This window comes from Diabrotica virgifera, chromosome 1, assembly GCF_917563875.1.
Source record: "Diabrotica virgifera virgifera chromosome 1, PGI_DIABVI_V3a".
NCBI lineage: Eukaryota > Metazoa > Arthropoda > Insecta > Coleoptera > Chrysomelidae > Diabrotica > Diabrotica virgifera.
The window spans coordinates 270,454,403-270,480,200 of NC_065443.1; the positions used below are offsets into that span (position 1 = coordinate 270,454,403).

The following is a 25,798-nucleotide window of genomic DNA, read 5'->3' on the forward strand; positions in this document are numbered from 1 at the left end:
TTAGTTCTCATTTAGAATAGTTGATTACAAAAATGTCACAAGGATAATAGCTTCAGAACAAGTTAACTATTATTGTGAAAGCTTTAGGTCTTCCTTATATTTTAATCTTTTACGGTAATACTATTTCATTTATAACTAAAAAAAATATATATTAATTTATAGTCTCTTATCTTTTTCGTACTGTTTTAAAATGTTCTTAAACTCATTAAAAGAACTAAATAATTGTCCACACTCCGTAGTTAATTTAAAAACAAACACTAAACAAATAAAAAAATAAGAAATCACTGACACTAACTTTTTTATTTGCGTACACGTTAACGTATACCTAGACACAACCTTATATTTAGGTATATTCTTCTTCTCCTTCTTTAGTTTATTGGCCTTCACCTACTTGGGTATTTGGCAAGCTCATCGTCGTGGAATAAGTCAAAAATATTTATATTCTAATGACATTTATCGTATATCATTGTAATAATATATACCAGTTTGTTAAAATTGTAGTTTTATACTGTTTTTGAAGGAAAGGAACGAAGGTTTACTATTGAAAATAAAACCATTTTGTAAAAGTACAAATTTTCTATGAATAGGTCTAACGATCAAAAACACTTGTAACGTCACATAAATGTATTTTCTACTGACGTTTATAACGTCTAATTTAAAATTCTGTTTACTTTATTGGAAAAATGTACATGTAAAACCAAGTGACGTCACGACGCATTTTGGACCACCTGTTTTAATTTGAATTTTTAATCGTCTTTAGGGGCCAAACGAAAGACAAACAAAACTTTTTTATCTTTGATACATGTTTTAAATTATGTTCTGTTGTGATTTATAACATTTTTTTCGAATTTAAAAATTTATGCAAGTTCCCTATTCAAAGTTTATCCTATATACTATGGCGCTTTTATCATGGGGGCGGTTCCCACCACTTCTCCTGAGTGGAACATTTTTATTTTCGAAATACATGGAGAAAAAGGAAGATTTTTAAGAAAATTTAAAAATGTATTCTATAATTTTATCACATTTTTTACAAAACCATTCATTTTATAGGTACCCGTTCAACTTTTTTAAAGTCGAAATAACACTATATTAAAGGGTATTGCAGAAGAAAAATAATGCATTTAAATTCTGGTGGTTGAGGGGTTAAATGTATACACTTCTCATTTTTCCTTAAAGTACATATATTTTTTTGCACCATATCTCGCTTAGTTTGAATGTCACCGACATTTAACGCTGCTCGTTTTAAAGCCCTTTTCAAACACTACAAAAGGCGTTGGTAGCATTATACACCTAAAACCTACCGTTCCTCTGTTATTTCAAGTTGAATACATTAATTTGAGCATGCACCAAAAAACAAACTCTTTTCACCTACCATATCTCTTTTTGTATTATAAATGGAACATTTACGAAGGAAAGAACCTCTTTGTTATTTATAATCTTAAAAACGTTTTATATTCACAGTGTGCAAGTACTTGGAAGGGAAACGAGAAACGACCGTGCACGAGTCGCGGAGAAATATTGCAACTATCTTAAATAATCCATATTGTCAATTGAAATTGTCAAATTGACGTATATTTCATACCTTCTGTCATTGAAGCAGAAAAATTATATATTGCTCCACAATATTGATATGATATGCAATTATTATATAAAGGTAAATTTAATTAATTTTATTTTGCTTGCAGTACTGCATTTTAATAACTAATTTTATTTACTGCATACAATTGTTTACGTTTGCATAACATAACCTGCATCTTATTTTTTCTTCTTATTATTTTTTTGGACTATGGCCTTGACAATTATCCAGCAACCAGGACTATTATAATTGGCCAATATAATTAAAAGTGCGAATAAAAGTACAGAGCGTAGAAATAGAGGTCGCTTTGCCGAACCGTGCATTCCAGTGTTTTTAGTTCGATGCATAAATTTTAAGGTATTCACAAAAAGCCGTCCGAAAAGGTGTCATTTTTCAATGAAAATGGCCAATTTTCAACTACGCATTACTCAAAAAGTATTGAGTTCTCAAAAAAAAGTATAGACCAGTTTTTGCTTAGAAATAGGTTCTCTAGTAACTTCCGTGTTTATTTTGACCAACAAATTTTCCACCCCCTTGAAGGGGTGGGAACCGCCCCAAGATAAAAGCGCCATAGTATATAGATTAGATTTTGTTTCTTGAGCTATTCCCTACTTACTGTGAAAATATAAAGTGCATTGATGTAGTAGGATGGAATTAGGAGCCAAATACCCTCATTGACTGCCCTATAATAATGCTCTGCTATGATCGCGTGAGAGAGGACACACACACGATTTTAGCAAAATTTCTATTTACTGTAACTTTTTGAGTTTTTGAGCTACAGCAACGAGTTTTATGTCATTGAAAAGATAATTATATATTCTTTCAAAATGTGTAAAAATATATAGGACGTATTGAAAAAAATTAAGATTTTTTTTTCATTTCCGGTTTTACCGCAAGCCATATTTTAAGTAAAATTTATTGTGATAATAGATAATAAAGTACCATATATGTCTGCAAAATTTCAAATTTTAGTTTCTATTACAAAGGAGGTTACGGGCACTCGAATATTTTTTTATAAAAAATTCATCTTCCCTCATATGGGGAGTTAAGAAATGTGACTAATGTCATTCAATTTACCGATAGGATATCAAAAAATAAACAAATCCCTTGGAGCGATTTTTTCTGAACAACTTTTTCTGAAAAACGATAATATTCTTCTTATAGCCCCGTCTTTAGTCTATATAACGACTTTTTCAAGTTAAACTTATCTTAAAAAAGTTTTTAGATAGGTAGGAATATGTGTCGGGTGGGCGGTCGGCCATCTTGGCTGCCATTTTTAATTTGGAAATGTCAAATTCCGTATTTCTATTTACCTATCGATGAGCTAACTTTGAGTTAAATTTGATTCGTTTCGGTCAAAATTTGCAAAAATGGGCCCTTAATAACCCCCCTATTTCGGCCCCCCTTTGAGAGGTTTTTTTAAATGCTTAGTTTCTCGACAAAATTCTCTTAAACTTACTCATACTGAATTTCATCGAAATGGGTCCAGTAGTTTTTGCTGGGCGGTGGCGACATACGTACGTACATACTACTGACATGTTTTTTTATTTGCTTATTTATTTGCTTATATTTGCTTTGCTTTGCTTTTATTTGCTTATTTACTCAGGGGGACTCGAAACGTCGAAAAAAAGTGAAATCTGAAAATTTTTTTGCACGATCCTATAACTTTATCTATTATACTATACTACGTATGTAGTACGATAGAGTAAAAATCAGAATTTTTAAAATTATCGTACTTTTCTTTTCTTTTGATAACTCCAAAAATACTCAATATACGTAAAAAATCATATATAACTAAATTTTATTTTTTTTTTTGTTTGAAATACTTTGTCCATTTTACTATTTCCGTAGAGTAAAAAATAACCGAGATAGAAACGTTTAAACATTTAAAACCTAAATTTTGCTGTGAGAACCATGTAACCGGGGACTTTAACTTTTTATTTTTAAAAAAGTAAGACGTTTGAAAGGCTAATTTTGACGTTTTTTAATATCTCTTGTAATCAACTTTTAACTAGTTTTTAGATGAACCTTATATCTTAAAAATTAACGGAGTTATTTACAAAAAAACAGTAACATTTTTGGGAAAAAATTTTAAAAGATACATTTTAAAACATTTTTGGTGCATAAATTTTAATGCTATTAACTTGTTCGAGGGCTTGTTTGATAGATATTTGAAATGAAATTCTATGAAATTGCTATGAAATTTGACAACTATTTAATAAGTTTTTGTTATAAAATGCACCATTTTCCCTGTATTTAAGCTTGAATACTTAGATTTGGGTACTTGACGAAAGAAATATACATTCAATTATATAACTCACTTTTAGTTAACATTGAAAGGTTTTTCTAGTAAGGAGTTTATTTGATTTTTTATTAGCCTCAATTTTGATAATAATAACTTTTTTGCAAAAACTTATAGTTTTTGAGTTATTTATGAAAAATCGGTTAAAAACATACATTTTTTCCACGAAAAATTAAAATCTGATCTTTAATAACTCAAAAAGTTTTTTATTCATTTTAATAAATTTACATAACAAATTTTGCTTATAATTTGTCCCTCTATCGAATTGTGGGGTTATTTTTAATAAAATAACTTTCACGCCCGAGGAGGGGTGGCCTCCACCCCCAGGGTAAAAGCGCAAGTTGGCACCATGTCACATTTGTTCCTTGAGATATCCTCTAACCACTCACTAATTTTCCAGCAAATCGATGGAGGTTCAACGAAATAGGAGGTACCTATTAGCTCATATCCACCTTCAGTGACTGCACTAACTGTTAACTTTTGACATTTGGTAAAAAAATAATTTGCTACGTTGCGAAACGAGATGAATACGTTTATTTACCAGATAGAAAAATATTTGCCTTACAGTCATAGGTAACTTTTCTGGTATAGTTTATAACATAGTAATAAACATAGTTTATTAATTTTCGAACAAGATCGTGCAAAATTTGATGTCATCGCAAATTATAATTGCACTTTGAAATTTTGGCACACTAAGTAGTAACTAAAGGGGCGAAATACTATTTAATTTTGTTGGAAATAATTTATAGTTACCTACTTAATTAATAGATTTTTCAATAAGAAGAGATTCTTTCGTTACTAGAAGAGGTAGAATGACAAACGAAGTGTCTAATGAGAGCTTATAATTCAAGGATAGTATTAAAGCTAATATCATCATCATCATGGCATATTCACTGCTGGCGGAGTTTTTGTCGCCCTTTTGGGCTCTCTGATTCATTTATTGCGGAGAATCAGTCCGCTGTCTTTTTATTATTATAGCAGCGTGTGTGACTTGGCCTTGTCTACAATTTTCCTCTATTCTTTCCGGTCCTTACAGCGATCCTTCCAATTGTAGATTCTCAGCTTCTTTATGTCTCCTAAGACTTGATCTCTCCATTTTATTTTGGGTCTTCCCTTTGTTCTCTTTTTTGTTTGTCTCCAACCAGTTATTCGCTTTAGCGTAGAGTCTGGGTTAGCTCTTTCTCTGTATCCCAGCCACCTGAGCCTTTGTGCCTTCACGAACTTGATTATGTCTTCACCCTGGATGACTTCTTTAATTTCTTCATTGGTTAATCTTCTAAATTCGCCTACACTTATCCTCGCCGGTCCCAATATTCGTCGAATTTTCTTTTTCTCTAAGATTTCTAACCTCATTTCATCTTTTTGTGTTAGGCACATCGTCTCTGCACCATAGGTGATCACTGGCCTGATTGCAGTATTGTAAATTTCTAATTTGGTTGTCTTACTAATGTGCTTTTCTTTCAAGAATTTTTGGTAGTTCCAGTAGGTTTTATTACCCAGTAGGATGCGTTCATTTATTTCATCCGTTCTATCATTTCTGCCATTCACCATCACTCCCAAGTATTTGAAACGGTGTACTCTTTCAAATGTATATGCACCAAGCTTAATTTCTTTCTCGATGTTCGTATTCTCTCTTGAGCACTTGAAGTAATTCGTTTTGCTTTGGTTTATTACTAGCCCTCTCTTCTTTGCTTCTGTATCTAGTATTAATATTATATTCTGCATGGTTTTTAAATTTCTAGTAACCAGTGCAATATCGTCTGCGAACGCTATCAGTTGGGCTGAAGATTCGATAATAGTTCCCATAATTTTGGCTGTTCTTACTGCCCCCTCTATGGCAATGTTAAATAATGTTGTTGACAGGGAGTCTCCCTGTCTGACATCTACCTCCATTTGTACTTCATCTGACGGGCCTTCCCTTGTTAAGATTCGTGCCTTGGATTCCTTCATCGTCATTTTCGTGAGACTTACTAGTTTTTCTTGAATGCCTAATTGATTCATACCATTCATTAGCTCCTCCCTTATTACACTGTCAAAGGCTTGCTTGTTGTCAATAAACAGTGTATGTAGATCTATTCCGTGCTCGTAACTTTTTTCGACGATTTGCGTTACAATGTGTATTGCATCTATTGTTGACTTACCTTCTCTGAATCCATGTTGGTATTCACCTATTTTTGTTCTCTTTTCGTTTTCTATTCTTTAACTGATCAGCTATATAATTACATAATATATTAAATATTATGTACTAAAGCTAATATATTTGACGTATAAATCAAGGCGTATTAGAAAGTCGAGATAGGATAGTCAGTTCCGGTTTTGATGTTATTTCCGTTTAAAATGTTATAAGCGGAAGTTCGACAAACATGATTAAAATTGGTGAAATCGTATCTCAATCGACGCAAAGTTAAACGAACAGTTCAAATATCGACTTCAAGTTATATTTGATGAGACCCCAGGACTTGGGACCTGCTTGTTTCAAAGAAAACCACTTCGGAAATCGATACGAAATTATTATAAAATTCATTATTTCGTGCAATAGTAACTCAAAAGAATTATATTCCAAAAAGATTTCCCTCTGGATGTTTAGGTTCATCAAAAAATTGATTAAAGTTCATTGTACATGTATGTTATTTCATTTTTGAGTACCTAGATTGTTTTTATTTTTTTCTCATATCAGGTTATATTATGTCTCCCGTAATAAAGCCCTCTCGAAATGATGATGTAGGCCATGATGTGACACTGCTCCCGTATAAAAAAACTCTCAATCGGTTACATTGCGGATTCCTGTTTAAAAATGTCCCTTTTAAATAAATCAGAATGGAACGGGAAGAAATTTTCGGGCAAAAATTGTTAAAACAATTTTTTTAAAGAAATTCAAAAGGTCTCCTTTTGCCCTGGAAAGTATCTTTTTAGGTTTTTTGAGTCATTATAAATACACAAGAACAAGTGTAACTTTTCTTAACAGTTAGTTTTCGAATTATAAGCGATTTAAAATCTAAAATATGCGAAAATACACATTTTTGAGACTTAACAGTTCAAATTTACGAATTTATAATTAACATAGTATCATTTATTATTAATATAGCATTATTATTATAATTTTTAAATACCTCGAAGCAACAATCACTGCAGATAATGATATCACGAAAGATATTAAAGGGAGAATTCAGTCAGCAAACAGATATAGCCTCCACAAAATACTATAGGCCAGGGTAATAAGACAAAAATATACCCTGTTCGTGATACTTCAGCAGCCAGGGTACTGAAGCATTTTTTGGACAGGTAATACCTATAGCAACAAATTATAACTATTTCCTGCGTAGGACCTGGCGGCCATTTTTATTAATAAATAATTAACTGTCAAAAAATGGCATTTTCCCATTTTTTTTTTCAAATTAACGGAAAACAGTGAAACTTATGATTTTTTTAGTATAAATATCTTCGAGATTATGGAAAAAGCTTTAAAATGAGGTATTACAAAGTTTGATATACTCATTTATTGTTAATATAATTACGAAAAAGGTCGGAATTGCAAAAAAAAATATTTTCTCAATAACTGTTGTGAAAATTAGTGTACAGCTTTGAAATTTTTGTCAAATGAGGTTTCTTTGGTGCTTAATGTGTGATAAAAATTTCAAAGCGGTTCATTCAATTGTTTAAATTTTATTCAAATTGTTTATCCCAGAGAGCATTTTTTGCAATAACATAAGTCGGAAAAAAATGACCTTAGAACCATTACACAGGTGTCAAGTGAAAGAGCATGAGCTACATTTTCAACATGGTTTAAAAAAGTGAATAAAAAATGCATTTGTTAGTAATAAATAATTATGCAAAAGTATCGTCAATTTTTCTTTATAAACTTTTGAATAACTTTTTCCAAAAAAAAAATTAACTTTTTTACCCTGTTTTAAGTGCACAACTACCAAGTAATGTTATCTATATTATCATAATTGATAAAAAATTGTAATAAATATGTATAAGTTCTTATATAACAAAATAAAAAGTTTATAAGGAAAGATTTACGATACTCTTGCATAATTATTTATTACTAATAAATGCAATTTTTATTCACATTTTTTAAAACAAATTGAAAATATAGCTCATGCTCTTACATTTGAGACCTGTGGAATGGTTCTAACGTCATTTTCTTCTGACTTATATTATTGCAAAAAAATGCTCTCTGGGATAACAATTTGAATAAAATTTAAAAAATTGAATGAATCGCTTTAAAATTTTTATCATATATTAAGCACTAAAAACCATTATTTGACAAAAATTTCAAAGTTGTACACTAATTTTTACAACAGTTATTGCGAAAATAATTTTTTTTTGTAATTCCGACCTTCTTTCGCAATTATATTAACAATAAATGAGTATATCAAACTTTGTAATACGCCATTTTAAAGCTTTTTCCATAATCTCGAAGATATTTGTACTAAAAAAAAACCATAAATATCTCTGTTTTCAATTAATTTGAAAAAAAGAAATAAGCCATTTTTTGACACTTAATTGTTTATAAATAAAAATGGCCGCCAGATCCTACGCAGGCAATAGTTACAATTTGATCTTATAGGTATTACCTGTCGAAAAAACGCTTCAGTACCCTGGCTGCTCAAGTGTCATGGAATAAACCTTATTACCCTGGACTACTATTAAATCTAATAACCTAACATGGGCATCAAAAATCAGAATATAATAAAACTTACGTGCATAGAAATCGGCCCACTTAAAAATTTGGTAATTTTTTATGTCTCCTATTTCCTAAACCTGTTGGCCGATTTAAGTGATTTTTTGAACATGTTATAGCCTGGTTCTTTATCAATATCACTGTAATAATATTGTTGCTAAACATGTAAATTTTCATTGTATACCGGGTGTACCAATCAAACTGTTTTTTTGCTCAAAGTTCGCATCACTCTGTAGAATATTATAGCATTTTAAAATACTAAAATTAAAACCCAACAGTTTATGTTAGATAATAAAAAAGTTAGGTACTTTAACAACTAGACATGTTCTTTATCAATACACGGTGTTTCTAAATAAGGGCGACAACCTTTAAAGGGTAATTCTCCATGAAGGAATAATGACAGTTTGCTTTATGAAAGTATGTCCGCAAATTTTTTGTTTCTGAGATATAATATATGTTGAATTTTTTCTTAGAAATTGACGATTTATTTATTGCTTTAAAACCAGTTGAGATATGCAAAATAAATTTGGTAAGTTTTAAGAGATAGTTATTCCGGATTTTTTTTACATAAAACTAAGAATTTTATATTCACCATTAGCGTGTATACGCGTAATATGATCGGTCATATTACACGTATGCGCGCTAATGATGCGCTAAAAATGTGCAATATCTACCTCTTAAAACCCACCAAATTTTATTGGCATAACTCAACTGGTTTTAAAGCAATAAAATAAATCGTCAGTTTGTAAGAAAAATGCAACATCCCGTATCTAAAAACGAAACATTTGCGGACATACATACGTTTATAAAGCCAACTGTCATTATTTTTCATGCAGAATTACCCCTTAAAGTTTCTCGCACTTATATAGAAACACTGGTGATCCTAGAATATTTCACAGGGTGATGCGAACTTTGAGAAAAAAATCCGATTTGATTGGTACACCCGGTATACAATGAAAATTTACATGTTTAGCAACAATATTATTACAGTGGTATTGCTAAAGAATCAGGACATAACATGTTTAAAAAATCACTTAAATCGGCCAAGAGGTTTAGGAAATATGAGACATCAAAAATGACCAAATTTTTAAGTGGGCCGATTTTTATGCACGTAAGTTTATAAGGCATACCATATGTGCGACACAAACACATCAGATAGTGCGTCGAACTATCTGGTGCTACGGCGCGATGGAATAAAAATTGAGTAGATGAGCATAATTCCGTGGTTGGCGTGAATATGTTGACATGTCTAAAAATGCAGTTTTTCAGGGCATTGATTTTAAGTTTTGACAATTAGCTGTAAAAAAGATTATTAACTTTTTTTTAGTTTAGTATCGTAAATATAAGTAATTTTAGTCGATTTTTACAAATCTGGAAAAAAAGTGGGATTTCCTTTGGTTATTTTATAGAAATCAGACTTGTCACATTGTTCACCTAGTACTTGTCAACTTATTCACCATAAGCAACTAACTCTAATTTAAATAAATCTGATGAAATAGAGAACTTTACAGCTAAATAAAACATGCCCTTCGGTTTGGAATATTTATTTCAGAAACTAACAGGAACGAAACATAAAATAAAAAATTGTAACTAAAATAAAACAATCTTCTTTGTCACATACAAATAAAACTAAAAACAGTAAATAGTTTTTGTTATTATTCAATGCTCTCTTCATCTGCATTGTCATTATCGACATCATCTGGATCTCTTTCGTCAATATCGGGATCTGTTGATTTGGTTTCAGTTGTTTTTATATTTGAATAGAAGTCGTGGAACAAAGGATCTATTAGATGCAAAATGTCCAGAAGATCTTTTTTCTTTTCTTTGCTTATTGGTAAAGGTTATTTCGTTATTACGTTTAAGTGAAAGGAGTGTGTAGGTTTTCCTCTTTTTCTGAAAGTAAGACATTTAAAGGGGGTATTATCTTCGAGATTATCTTTAAAATGAATTTCGCCAACGGATTTTTGATATTGCAGCCATTTAACCGGTTGCCATAAAAACTTATCTCCAGCAACATCCTTTTTTCTAATTGTGAAAGGTCCTTTTCTTAAGCCAAGCTCAGTAAAATTATAAAAATCGTTTAAACTCATATGAACAACTTTAAATGGGTTTTTTATCTTACATGATCTAACCAGTTGAATCCAATCATGAAGATAGTTAATTTTCATTTGTGTTTTTTTTTAGTTTTCTCAATAATGGCGTGATCAGAGTCACATTCCATGTGACTATGACCACTAAGGAGAAATTTGTGATTAATAATTTCTAAAGTTGGGTGCTTGTCTAATAAAAATGTAAACATCATTGCCACGATGTTATTTTTATTCTGTCCACCGCAAGTATCTGAAAAGAATGTAATTTCTTTGACAACTGGTGGAAGATAATTTAAACAAAAGTGCCACAGACAGGATGCGATTTGATTTGCACCACGTACTCCAATTGTCTCATCCCACATGTAACACGTAGCTTCATCCGTTGCCAAGTTGTGAACCGTTAAATTAAAGGTCCAAAGCTGCCTCTTGTAAAAGGCAATTGAGGTTTGTAAAAGTGGTGTGGGTAGACACTGTTGGAGGTCAAACGCATAAGCCTGAAACGAGGAATCTTCTTGAGCTCTTACTTTACTGGCGCGTTTTGCAGAATAAGCCTTTTCAGCCTGCAAATGATGCTCAGCTAACTGAATTTTTAAATCTCCATTTTCCTCAGCTAACTTCATCTGCATCGTTATCATATCACAGGTGTGACAGGTGTCTTTCGATGGTTTTTTAAAAGACAGTTTTAAGTCGTGAAAACAGTTTGAGTACAGTTTTAAAGAAACCGGCTCTAAGCAAGTTTCTTTATATAGCCTATACATTTTTGCTATAGAAAGATCAGGAGATAAATATTTTTTATTCGTGGATTTTCTACAGTAATGGCTTTCGTAGCTAGGAAAAGATAGAATATGATTTTTGACTGAAGTTATATCTTCTATACTTTTTTTGTTGGCAGGAGGACCTACACCCCTTTGATCGGATTCTATTATTCCGGTTGAAGAAAACTTCTTCTTCTGGACAAGTACATTGATAAATCCTTTAGTCTCCCCTAATATTCTACAAAAACATTCTTTGCAGGTTCGTTTTGCTTCATTATTAACGATCAGTTTGTATGTACAATAACACTCTCTATTTATTGCTCTGCCGTCGGTTTTCTGGGTCTTTTTAGGTAAAATTGAAACTAACCCCGATATGTACATAGCCCTTCGATCTCTACTCCCTAACTTCCAGTAATCATTAAAACATGTAGCCCTTTCGGCTTCACTGAACCTTTCCGCACATTTTAGCCTACAAGGTAATAAGTTTTTCGATAATCTTTTGGGTTTAGTTTTGCCTTTTTCTGTAGTATAGCTCTCTCCTGCATTTCTAAGCCTTTTACATTCTTCTCTTTCTCTTCGTGTTCGACCTTTTCTTTTTGTATAATTTCTACTGGTTAGAGTTTGCAAAACTGGAATATTTTCCGTATCAGAGTTGCTGTCGTTATTTTGCAGGTTTTCGACTGGATGTTTCATGAAATTTTCTTTGGGTAAAACATAATCTGGATCTGCTACACTATCGTCTGAGAGATTTAAGTCTGAAAAAAAAATAATAATAATAGAGTGTGACCCAAAGGAAACAATCCACCTCAATATTTAGCAGTATTTATTAGATTTTAAAGAATTGACTAAACAGGTCGATTTTTGATCTAAGGGGGACAAATTTTTACATTACATACATCCGCCATTTGTCAACCACTTCCCTTCCACTTCCCCCACTACATATTTTTAAATAGGGAATATGGGTCCTGTGCTAGCTCATTTGAAAGAATATTGAATTCTATACTCAGTAATATAAACATTAACATAATTATTTATAGGCGGTGTCCAAGAAAAAAATTTAGTTAAATTTTTTCACCCAAAAAGAAGAATGTATGTAATTTATTTAATTCAAAATACATTCTACTGCTGTCACAAAACAGAGAAAAATGTTTTTTGATAAATAAACATTGCTTTTCGCTTAATTTCAATGTTCAAGCTGCCACCCATCTGTCTCGTGGTAGGTTGAAAATTGAATTTAAGCAACAAACAATGTTTAGTTATCAAATAAACATTTTTTTCTGTTTTCTGTCAGCAGTATAATGTATTTTCAGTTAAATAAATTACATATATTCTTCTTTTTGGGTGAAATAATTTAATTAGATTTTTTTTTTTTAGACACCCTTTATAAATAATTATGTTAATGTTTATATTACTGAATATAGAATTTAATTTCCTTTCAAATGGACTAGCATAGGACCCATATTCCCTATTTAAAAATAAGTGGCGGGGGAAGTGGAAGGGAGGTGGTTGACAAAATGCAAATGTATGTACCGTAAAAATGTGTCCCCCTTAGATCAAAAATCGACCTCTTTCGTTATTTCTTTAAAATCTAATAAATACTGCCAAATATCGAGGTTGAGTTTTTGTTTTGGCCCACACTGTATACAATTCTACACACCTAGCTAATTTAAATAAATTTCTCACAAAAATTTCCGTTGATATCATTACAACCTATTAAAAATTGATTAACATCCACGTTTTTACAATTATTTCATTAATAAATTTTGCGTAGTCATATTAACAAAAAAAATACATTGATGTAACAGCTACTTTATTTGATAAAGACAACCTATTTCGAAAAAATTCTGATGATTTTAATTTAGCACCTTACTTTGCAAAGTATTATTTTACAAAATATTCAGAAATATAGACCAACTTTTAGATACGGCAGTTCACAACTTTTTGAATTAAAGATAGGTACTTACTAAAAAACAATAACGTTCATGTCATTTTATTTTTACTAGACTATTTAGTTGATATTTTGTACCTACGGCAATGTTCACAAATATTCAAATATTTCCTGGGCTAAAGTTTACTATGAAACGTAACTGAAAAATTGTGTGCCCCATACCTCGAAGAAAAAAGATTAAACCAGTTATGTTTTCAGTGTATATAAGGATAATAATTTATAATTAAAATGAATAGTTGTAACGCCTTTAAGCCTATATTCAATCAACGCTATAACCATAGCATACGACATACATTTTAAAACCCATTGCCTCTAACAATATCTCACAAATTGATACTTGAGTACAAAGGTAAACATGCAACTTTTGTTACCTTTAATATAAGTTTTTTTACCAAATTAGCATGCATTTCTTACAGTAAAGCCTTACACTTACCTTCTTCTAGGATATTGTTTTCTCCTGTTGGTGAACAACTTTCACTTTTATTCTCTGGAATAAGATTTTCCACTTCCAGAAATTCCTCGTCATTACTTGGTATACAACCTTCTTTGACATTTTTGTGCAATTCTCTTAAAAATTGTACCCGCTTCGCCATTGTAACAGAAGTAACTGGTGTTTTCAACATTAACATATGTGATTAACTGAACAACTGAACAGCGGCAGCAGACAGAAAACCGTTAAACTGTATGTACATCACGTGACCCACGCACCTACATAATCGAAGCATCCTGATATTGAAGGCGGGAAATGTTCAGATCGTGCATCTCATTTTATCAACTTAAGATCATATTGTACCCAAAATGACAAGTCATGATATCAAAATACATAATAGTCAGAAACGAGACGTCAAGTTTCACATAACTAGTTATCAATTTATTATTACAAAAAGAGGATCAGGAATAACTGGATAAGTCGATGTATCACATTAGATATAGTGGCATTCTAACAAGTGTAACATCACAAAATGAGTTATAAAAATACGTAAAGGAATCTAAAGTAAAGATTATGTCAACAACTCGACTGGTCAAATTTAAATTTTCTTTATCAATTTGATATCTATAGATATTAGATATATCTCGGCTTTCAAAGAGCTGTCAGTATATTCACAATGGGTTTAAACGTTATTAATGTGATTTCTTAAGATATTCAGTTATTCACAGCATAAAGTCATTAATAAGCAATCCATTGCAATAAATATCACAAAAATGCAAAATTTCGACTTGTCAAGTTATTCACGCCAGTCACGGAATTAACCATTAAGAAACAACGGACTAAAATGAAATAAGCCCCAATTACTAGTCAAAATCTGGAAATTGAATTGTTTAAGGTCGATTCGCATACATACGTGGTTATACCGTGAACGAGAACGAGACATGATTCCACCGGCGACGTAAAAATATTCTTCTGGTAAAGATTAAAGAATTACTCTTCCAAAAATGTATAAACATTTTCAATTTCTTTGCAATCCGAAAATTCAACAGCATTACACTTTAGTTAAATCGGAGAGTGCAGGAAGAGTCTATACAGGTTTCGGGGATTTTTTCCTCTCATCAGTAGTCCCATATCTCCTTCTCTCCAATTCAACCACGTACCTTGCTGAAAGGACCAAAGCAAGATACCTGGTTGAACTGGAGAGAAGAAGATATGGGACTACTTATTGATGAGAGGAAAAAATCCCCGAAACCGATATAGACTCTTCCTGTACTCTCCGATTTAACTAGAGTATAATGAGGCTACATTTTCGGATTGCAAAAAGATTGAAAAAGTTTTTGTGATTTCTTTTGTATTAGAAATTGTTCAGCATGGCGGAAACTGTCACAATACCTCTATATTTTGCAAATTTGTGCCTATTTTTGCTTAAAATATCAATAAAAATATGAAACCAACTTGTACAATTATCTTGATGTGCACAGTCCTTCCAATGAATATCTTACTAAAAGTAAGATTTGAAATAAATTTAAGCTGGGCAGTTTTTTTTGATTTGCCAACATTTTAATTTTTGGAGAAGTGTTGTTTTTCAAATAAACGCTTCAATTATTTCTAACCAAAAATTTCGCCAGGCACCCTTCTAATTTGTTTAAAGGTTGCATTTTATAACAGGAATCCGTAAAGGAAACGAATCAGAATTTCTTTCATACGGAAGCGGATTCACAGTATGGACTAATTTATACGTTTGTATTAATATTATCCCCTCATATTATGAATATTCGCAAAAAGGTAATTTTTTGAATTATTCATAAATGTAGAGAAGAAATGAAATCGTTCTGACATGCTTACCAGATTTTAAGGGCTGATTTATTTATTTATACAGCTCTGTAGTAATTTTTTAGCAATTTACAAATATTTACAACTCATTAATAAAGAAATTTACAGTTTATCTACTGCTTTATGTTCTAATTTTTCAAAATTTCTTATTTTCAGTGTTTTTTTTCATATGTTTATTATATCAACAAAATTAGGTATATATATTTTTTGTTTTAAATTTTCTTTTAATAGGCAAGATAAGTTACTGGGCAAAAGCAATTATATCAACAGGGAGACTAAGAAAATAGAAAATTGAATACCAAACAGGATAGGTGGAAAACAAATCGGAAGCCCAACTTTATTATCGTAAGAGAGACAGAATATAATATAAAAACCAAAAATTTGGATTTAAATAGCATTTGTAGACTTTGTCGTGGCATATACAAGTAAATTATAAACGTTAAATGCAAAAAAATTAAATTTATTATTGCTGTTAAAAAAAGAAGTGTCAGAATATCAAAACAGGAGAGATTGCCATGGATTAAATGCAATAGACACGCTAACGGACAAAATATTAAAGAAAGTTTTTAAGTGGTTTAGGCATCTTCTTCAGGTGAAAGAAAGTACACGAGGTGCAAAATTAACCTGACATCTTAAAAATGGGTCATTTTTATGTCTCGAATTTCTTGAACCTGTTGTCCCATTTAAGTGATTATTTTAATATATGATAGACTTATTCTTTAACAATATCGCTGTATGAGTATTGTTGCTAAATAGTTAAATTTTCATTGTATACCGGGTGTACCAATCAAACTGTGTTTTTTTAAAGTTCGCATTACCATATGGTATATTTATTTATAAAATACTGTCTTTATAAAATCCAACTAGGTATAGCCTCATATTTTCTCAACATTTGTTTTTTGATTCATTCCATTAGACCAACACATTAGACCATAAAAAGTTAGTTACTTTAACAATTAGCCATGTTTTTCATCAATACAGGGTGTTTTTCAAAAAGTATGGCAAACTTCAAGTGGTAATTCTAATGAAAAAATAATGACAGTTTGTTTTATAAACGGTATGTCCGCAAATCCTTCGTTTCTGAGATTGAGAGTGTTGAAATTTTTCTTACAAACTGAAGATTTATTTATTACTTAAAAACCGGTTAAAATATGCAAATGAAATTTGGTGGGTGTTAAGACGTAGTCATTGTACATTTTTTTACATACACGTAAGAAATTAATATTCACCATTGGGGCCATACGGGTAATATGAGCCGCCATATTACCCGTATGCGCGCCAATGGTGAATATTAAATTCCTGCTTGTACGTCAAAAAATATACAATAAGAAAATCTTAAAACCAAATTTCATTTGCATATATCAACCGGTTTTAAAACAATAAATAAATCTTCAGTTTGTAAAACACTACTGGCTACTTGGAAGTAACTCACCTCTATCATCAAAAAATAAACTCCTGATCTACAGTTCCATCATAAAGCCTATTTGGACATACGGCGTACAACTCTGGGGTACATCATCTGACAGCAACATTGCGATCCTAGAACGATTCCAGTCAAAGACATTAAGAACTATAGCGACTGCCCCTTGGTTTATCTCAAACCAGGTCATCTACAGTGATCTAAAAATTCCTACAGTGAAACAAGTGATCGCGCAGTGTAGTGATAAATATCTAAAGCGTCTTGAAGTGCACTCCAACAATCTTGTAATCGGTCTTCTTGACAACAGTGTACAAAACAACAGACTAAATATTCGTAGTCCACTGGATTTACCCTATAGACAATAGACAACAAGTATAAGTTTAGAATAAGTTTAGATTAAGTAGTGAAGTAAATAAATATAAGTCATACCAATGTATATCCAGAAACATTCAACCAATAGAGTAATAGCCACTGGGCGATCACTCTTAATGTTTCAAATTCTGTTCAACCAAAATGCTTAGTGTTTATAGTTTGAAATAAACAGATGGCGTTTGTAACAATAAAAAGAAAAAAAAAAAAAAGTTTGTAAGAGAAATTGCAACACCCTATATCTCAGAAACGAAGCTTTTGCGGACATAGGTTTATAAATCAAACTGTCATTATTTATTTATGTACCCCAATTACCCCTTGGAATATGCCATACTTATTGAAAAACACCGTGTATTGATGAAAAACATGGCTAATTGTTAAAATACCTAACTTTTACACGGTCCAACATAAGCGAATAAATCAAAAAACAGACTGTTGACAAAACCTGAGGCTATAGTTGTGTTTTATTTTAAATATTTTATAGATGCTAGAATATTCCACAGGGTCATGCAAAATTTGAGAGAAAATACAGTTTTATTGGTACATCCGGTATATAATGAAAATTTACCTGTTTAGCATCAATATACAGCGATATTGTTAAAAAATAAAGCTATAACGTAATAAAAACATCACTCAAAGCGGACAACAGGTTTAAAAAATTCGATAAATCAAAAAATTTTTAGGTGTCCGGTTAATTTTGCACCCCAGTGTATACGGCTAAAAAAATTATTTAGATATAATCTACCAGGAAGTAAGTGCTAGAAGAGAAAAGGAAATATTGGAGTGATGTTTCAAATTTACTAGGTCAATAAAAATCAAAGATTCATCCTAATACCAGATCCTAAAGAAGATGTTAGAATAAGAAGTCAGTTCAATAAACGCTCAAGCAAGGCCATTTTCTAATATTGCAAACAATTCGAGAAAGACAGCAATCAGTCATTAAATAATAAGTAGTTCATGTACCAGGTGTCCCAATAAGAATGGCTCTCGGCCATATCTCAGGAACCGTTTATACTACAACTTTGGGAAAAAAAAAATTTATAACAAAAGTTGCCCCGTGAAAATCCTGGAAATTATTTTCGTAATTGTAAGTCCACCGCTAGAGGGCGTAATTGAATATCAAAAATTAAAAAATCGAAATTTTACAAAATTTGCCTAATGAATGGGCACTGGAAATCCAATCATCGTATTCTTCATACAATTCTGTGCATATTTTATTTCACAAGTTTAAGTCTACCTGTGCAAATAAGAGGTGGGGGTGAGTGGGAACCTTGTTATGAAAAAATCGCTGTAAGTCCGGTTCTGTTTATTCGATTTTTATAAACTTGGTCTTTTTGAAAACGGCTCTTTTTCGTCAATGTAATTGATATAATTTGGAAACAGTCTATTACGTAGTATGCCGGCTAGAAGGCGCTATTTTTTGTTTTTTAAAAATCTAATTTTCTTTGAAAAATATTAAATACAAATATGTACGTTTTTCACTGTATTACAAAAGTAGACTAAATTAGCAACAGAATACCGAAAACTGCATGTCGATACCTTTTTTCCATCTCGAGATATCTTAAGAAACGTGTAAATTTTAAAAATAACTGTTGCTGTCATATAAATGGAAATATATGTCGCACCTCCAATGCAAGAGGGCCATAAGTCAAAAAAACTGATTTACGCGATTTAGCCTTTTTTTCGCTTGTTTTGTTTCATTTTATGTCGTGCAATAAGGCCATATCTCCAATTTCAATGAAAAATGAAATTATTTTAGATAATTCCTTATTGCTTTAATTCATTTTCTCAAAATATAAAATGAAATAAGGTCGCAATTCAAGCTCCGGCGTTGTTGAACGGAAATGATTGGGTATCATTCTAGTACAATATGGCAACATTTCAAATTGTGGCCCTATTGCACCATTGAAATGGCTTCCAATTTTTTGTTTACATACAGTTGAGGTTAGGTTAGTTTGTCAAACTAGAGTAGTTTCTGTAGTTCAGTAATTATTGTTCAGTGTGTGAAGTGAATTCATCAGTGGATTGTACTTTTTTTTCAAGTTTTCGCGTAAGTTTTTTAAATCATTATCATGTCTAGAGTTGCAAAAATTGTTAGTATGGTTCTAAAAGAGGAACAAATGGCGAATAATAGTGTTGGACATGGTATTTCTACTAATGTTGCTATTCCACACAAAAACGTAAGTATATTTTCAAGATTCAGAAATTCTTGTAAATTAAAATGTTACAATATTTATACTGGCACCCCATAAATGTTTTTAAATAGTAATATTTTAATTTAATCTGAATTTGTAATTTTGAGGTTATTAAATTACCGATAAACTCTACACCAACTATTGACTTAGAGAATGTTTAATTAAAGCTTGTATGGTTTTTTCTTCTAAATTTCAGGTAACCAGTACTTCTGAAACGCCTGTTGAAGAACTCAATAATGAATCATTTATATACAAACCAGTGGACAACGACACACCAGTACTAATAGAATATATGGGTCAAGTTGTAAATGATGTACCAGTAGAATTTTCACTTTCTGTAAGTATTTTATTTATTTTTACAGTTTTACTATTTTTGTATGCAAAACAGTCAGGCGTTAAACAACAAAAAATTATTGAATGAGAATACTTTCATGGTATTATAGCTTTGCATTAATGAAATATTTATATTTAATTTCAGGATACCATAATAAGTGAGTGTGCAGTAAACTATGACATAGATTACAACCATGATGTTATCAGTGATGAACCAATCATTTGTACGACACTGAAATTAACTGAAAATGGATCAGAAAATGGTGTTGAAAAACAGATTGACCTGGACACAGAAAATTCCAATATACTGAAAGAATCTTCAGTCTTGGTAAGTTTTATCTTACAATAATACTCGTAATTAGTGTAAGTGTATAAACACCCTTAATAAAAATACAGTTTTGACCTACATCAATATGATAGAAAGGTAATGTTTTCTTTCAGAACTCTTCAAAAGAAATGCGTCAAAAGGATGTTGATCCAGATTACATTCCTCATTCCTCACCAGATTCGGAATCTTTTTCTGATATTTCTATTTCAACAAGCGAGATGTTAAATGTTGCTTTTGACAGTATACCTAAAGATGTATTAGTACTAGATAAGGAATGTTCATTAGATGATGGCAAAGAAATTGTTGATGATAATGTCACTTGTGTTAGTTATACTAGTAATCATAAGAATAGGGATATTAGTAAACTTAATTACTTAATTAATAATGATAGTAGTGGCATTAGCTGTAGTAATAATGAAAGTAAGGATAATAATAGTAAACATAGTGTAGTTACAAATATTATAGAAGGTAGTGTATGTAATTTTAAGCCACGAAAAAGGGTACGAAATGAGAACCAATGGCAGAGAAACATAAAAAACAAAAGGTTAATTCCGGCAAGGAGTACGTAACAGCAACTAATAATGTCATTTCTTCTCGTACTGTGAAAGGAGTTTGTGGGAAGAGTTGTCGTCATCAGTGTCCATCCAAAATAAATACAGAACAACAAGCCCATATCAATCGATCATTCTGGGGATTAGCAGATCACGCTTTGCAGCGAAATTTTGTTTTAGCTAACACCTGTAAAGTCACTCCGAAATATAGAATGAAGACAGAGGGCAGTAACAGAGGAAATAATATTGCTTACAACTTCATTTGTAATGAAGAAAGGGTAAGGGTTTGTAAGACATTTTTTATGCGTACATTAGATATAGGAGATAAATTTATTAGAAATACCTTAAAAAAATTGGATGAAAATTGTGTCTATAAAAAAGAAAAGAGAGGTTCACATGGAAATCAACGAAAAACCTCAGACGACGTAAAAAATGATATTAAAAACCATATCAATTCATTCCCTCGTATGGAGTCTCACTATCTCCGTGCTCAAAGCAGTCGTTAGTATTTAGATGGGAGTTTGAGCCTGGCTGAAATGTATCGCTTGTATAAGGCACATCAAGAGGCACTTGGGAAAGATCCTGCCAAAAAGTGTATTTATGAAAAAGTGTTCAACACAGAATACAATATATCTTTTTTTACCCCGAAAAAAGATCAGTGCTCCTTGTGTGAGAGCTACAAAAACGCACCCGATACCGATGAAACCTTAAACAAAAGTATGAGTATCATTTAAGACAAAAAGAATTGAGTAGGTTAGAAAAATCAAATGATATTAAAATTGCAAGAGAGTCAGGAAATAGTTTGGTTGCCTGCTATGATTTACAAGCAGTACTTCAAGCACCATGTGGAGAAATTTCTGTTTTGTATTATAAAAGAAAATTAAATTGTTTTAATTTCACCATTTATAATACTACGAACAGTAATGGTATGTGTTACTTTTGGAACGAATCTGTTGCAAAACGAGGGGTAAATGAAATTGGCAGCTGTGTTCTCATGTACCTAAAAGAACATTGCATGGGGAAAAATAAAGTAGTTTTTTATTCTGACAATTGCTGTGGGCAGAATAAAAATAAATATATAGCCAGTTTGTACCTGTATGCAATACAAAATTTAGATATTCAAAGCATAGAACACAAATATCATATTGTTGGTCATACACAGAATGAGGGAGATAGTATGCATTCTGTCATTGAAAAGCAGAAAAAACGAATGCTTAAATCAGGACCAATATACACTCCAACACAGTGGACTCCAATTCTGCGTTTAGCCTGAAAGCAAGGGAAGCCTTATGATATCAAGGAACTATCCACATCCGAGATATTGAATTTAAAACTCTTATCAAAAGATGTGGGCTCAAACTTTACCATCAATACCAACGATAACAAAGTAAAATGAAATGACATAAAATGTATGCGCTTTGAAAAAGAAAATCCATTTATAATTTTTTACAAAACAGACTATACTGAAACAAAGTTTAACCAAATTAATATAAGGCGACGAATGCGAGGACGACCTTTGGAATTAAAATTGCATAAAGCATACATAACCGCCCCTAAAGTACCAGCTGCAAAAGTAAAAGATCTTGTAGATCTCTGTAAATCTAATATAATTCCACTAGTACACCAACAGTTTTTCTTAAATTTAATTCCAGGTGAATCGGAAAGTGAGTCGGACTAATATGAAGTCAAAATAACCAAAATTATTGTCCTTTTATAAATAATTTTTATTTTTGTTTAGTCTTTAATAAATAATAACCTAAACTTTAATATAATTAGATTTTTTAAACTCATTTAGAAATAATTAACTTTGTGTAATAGGTTTGATATGCAGTAATTAATGTCTACTAATAATTGCAATTGTACACTTATTTTTTGTTGCCTAACTTTTAAAAAAGAGATTCTAATAAAAATATACATTTCTTAAAAGTTTATATTGTTTTTTACATTCTTCTTTTTTGCCTTCATTATTATAAAGGCAAAAATATACCATTTTTTAACATAAAGTTAATTAAAATTGTTTAAAAAACTGGGACACATTTCCAAATTTCACAATAAACAGATCAAACCATGCAGTGCAATAGGGCCGTAAGTATAAAAATTTGTTTTTTTTAATTAAATTTTCATTTTCGAGTAATTTATTGCCTTCATAGATATTTAGAAAGGTTATATCTATGTTAATAATAATGATAAGTTTAACAAAATTTTAAGTCTGATTTTATAATGGTTATTGAAATTTTCAAATGGGTTTCCTGAGAAAAGCTATAGTTTTGAGTTGTGGCCCTGTTGTATTGGAGGTGCGATGTATAGAAGCACGTAGTGTGCTATGAAAAAAAAAACAAAGGAACATTGTCCAGATGTCACCGTATATAATGAATCAAAACAACAATAAGACAAATAACACTATAAAATATAACAAAAAGGAGTGTGTGTACTTTGTACGCGAGTAAGAAGTTATACTTCTACTATTATGATTTTAAAGAAATAAATATATTTTAAACAGTTTAATTTTATTTATGTTTAAATATTACACTAATTTTAATACTTAAAATAATACCAAAAAAGTAGCGTTAATATGTAAATTTTTATGAATTGTTGCCTCCGCGCATTTGCTTTTCTCTCGATGAATCATAGAAAATATAAAAACGTCAGATTTTCTACACAAATTTTTAATTTTTATTTCATTATATTTTAATATCAATCATCCTATTCCCAACTAAGATAAATACATAACTGTTATTGTCACCGGTAAACTAAGTTAAGGAAGTCAAAGTGGAAACAAGTAGTGTGCTATGGAAAAAATAGAACTATTAGAAGTATTAACTTCAAAAAGTCATCATGTGTCAAATTATGTGTCAAATCAGTAAAACATAAAAATTTGTTCATTGATGGTTTGTTGCGGTTTGTTTCTATTAAAATTTATATAAAATTTACACAGAGTGAAATTCAAGGTGATTTTTACAAACTAAGAAGCGTTTGACACGATAGCCACATTCTATGAATGCATAAGAAATGCAAATGTTGCGGCTAGAATATATGCAATGAAATATCCCCAAAGACGTCACCCCAGTAGTAGAGTTTTTCATATTTTGTTTTGATTTATTATATACGGTGACATCTGGAAAATGTTTCTTTGTTTTTTTCCAAAGCACACTACTTGCTTCTATATATTTCCCCTTATATGACAGCAACCGTTATGTTTAAAATTTACACGTTTCTTAAGATATCTCGAGATATAAAAAAGGTATAGACATTAGGTTTTCGGTATTCTGTTGCTAATTTGGTCTAATTTTGTAATACAGGAAAAAAATACATACTTGTATTTAATATTTTCCAAAGAAAACTAGATTTCTAAAAAGAAAATGAATAGCGCCTCCTAACCAGCATATTATTACGTAATAGGCTGTTTCCAAATTATAATTATTACATTGACGAAAAAGAGCTGTTTTCAACAAGACCAAGGTTGCAAAAATCGATTAAGCAGAACCGGACTTACAGCGATTTTTTCATAACAATGTTCCCACTCACCCCCACCTCTTATTTGCACAGGTAGACTTAAACTTGTGAAATAAAATATGCGCAGAATTTTATGAAGAATACGACAATCGGATTTCCAGTGTCCTTTCATTAGGCAAATTTTGTAAAATTTCGATTTTTTAATTTTTGATATTTAATTACGTCCTCTAGCGGTGGACTTACAATTATGAAAATAATTTCCAGGCTTTTCTCGAGGCAAATTTTGTTATAAATTTTTTTTTCCCACAGCTGTACTATAAACGGTTCCTGAGATATGGCCGAGCGCCATTCTTATTGGGACACCCGGTACATAAAATACCTAAGCATACTACTTATTCAAATAACACCGAAATAAATTGCCTAAACACATACAACTCAAAAAAGCTCCAAAACTTAGTGCCCAGGTCGAGTAGGAGAACTAGCCTCTGCTAGAGCAGGGGTTCCCAATTTTTTTTGGTCTCGGAACCCTATTTTGATAAATAAGAAATTACCTTGTAGTTTGAATATTTTCATGTGAGACAAAAAAAAAGGAACACATTATGAATAAAAAATAATACTATAAGGAATACAAAATATTTATTATAAAAAGAAAAATACAATAAGGGTAAAAACAGAACAAGTTAGTCGCAGTGGAGGTGGAAGTGGAGGTGGAGGCCGCGGTCGATATCGATATCCATGTAAAACAAACACATTGTGTTGAATGGAAGATAACAGAGCAGGTAAGTCGCTGTGGAGGTTTAGCGTGATGCTACCCAGGAGGTTTACATGGATGCTTTTGAAAATAAAATGAGCTTGTTTTACATGGATGTCTACTGTACGGTCTACAAGGATGTTTCTCTGTGATTGGTCCGTTCGAAGCAAAGTTGTCATTACCTGCGCTATCTGAGTTGATACTTTTTATATAATCCCTTTTTTGTATTCAGTTTATTTTTGAATTTCTAAAGTAACTAAATTCAATAAATTTTTGTAATATTAAGGAGGATCTAATTATTTACAGCTGACATTTCATCACTATCATCACTTGACTGACACAATATCGCAAAAGCACAGTCTTTGTGTCATTCAAATTTCATTAACCCGCGAGTAGTCGCGCGGTTAGGTAGAATCTCAATTTTTATCCTTTTTCGCGATAACTTGATGAAAAATTTTGCTTTGTAAGTACCTCGTGGAAGGGTCTAGTAATACGTAGGAACTTTTTTTTCTTCTTCTTTTTGTGGAATTTATGGCTTTGGGGAGAGCCAATTAGCTTTAACCTGCGAGTAGTCGCGCCGTTAGATATAATCGCACATTTCATCCTTTTTCGTAATACATACAGTAAAATTTGTCAGTAACGGCCACTAAAAATGAAAGAATTATTGGCCGATATAGAAAGGTGGACGGTATTGCCAGTTTTTGTAGTCTACATATAATTGGTTTGGGAAATTTTTAAACTGGCCGTTAGGACAGGTGGCCGATGTTGGCAGGTGGC

The 25,798-nt window shown here is 31.3% G+C and overlaps 1 protein-coding gene across 1 annotated transcript in view; it reads right to left on the reverse strand.

Annotated features, from left to right (window-relative positions):
* LOC126893389 (uncharacterized) overlaps nucleotides 1–14,584 on the reverse strand; it is a 164,564-nt gene extending 149,980 nt beyond the window's left edge. Inside the window, exons 1-2 of the mRNA XM_050663526.1 lie at nucleotides 13,792–14,584; nucleotides 10,997–12,165 (exon numbers count right to left, since the gene is read on the reverse strand). Coding sequence (XP_050519483.1) covers nucleotides 10,997–12,165; nucleotides 13,792–13,987 — 1,365 coding nt within the window. The 5' untranslated portion in view covers nucleotides 13,988–14,584. The remainder of the gene's footprint in view (nucleotides 1–10,996; nucleotides 12,166–13,791) is intronic.
* Nucleotides 14,585–25,798: the final 11,214 nt, after the last annotated feature.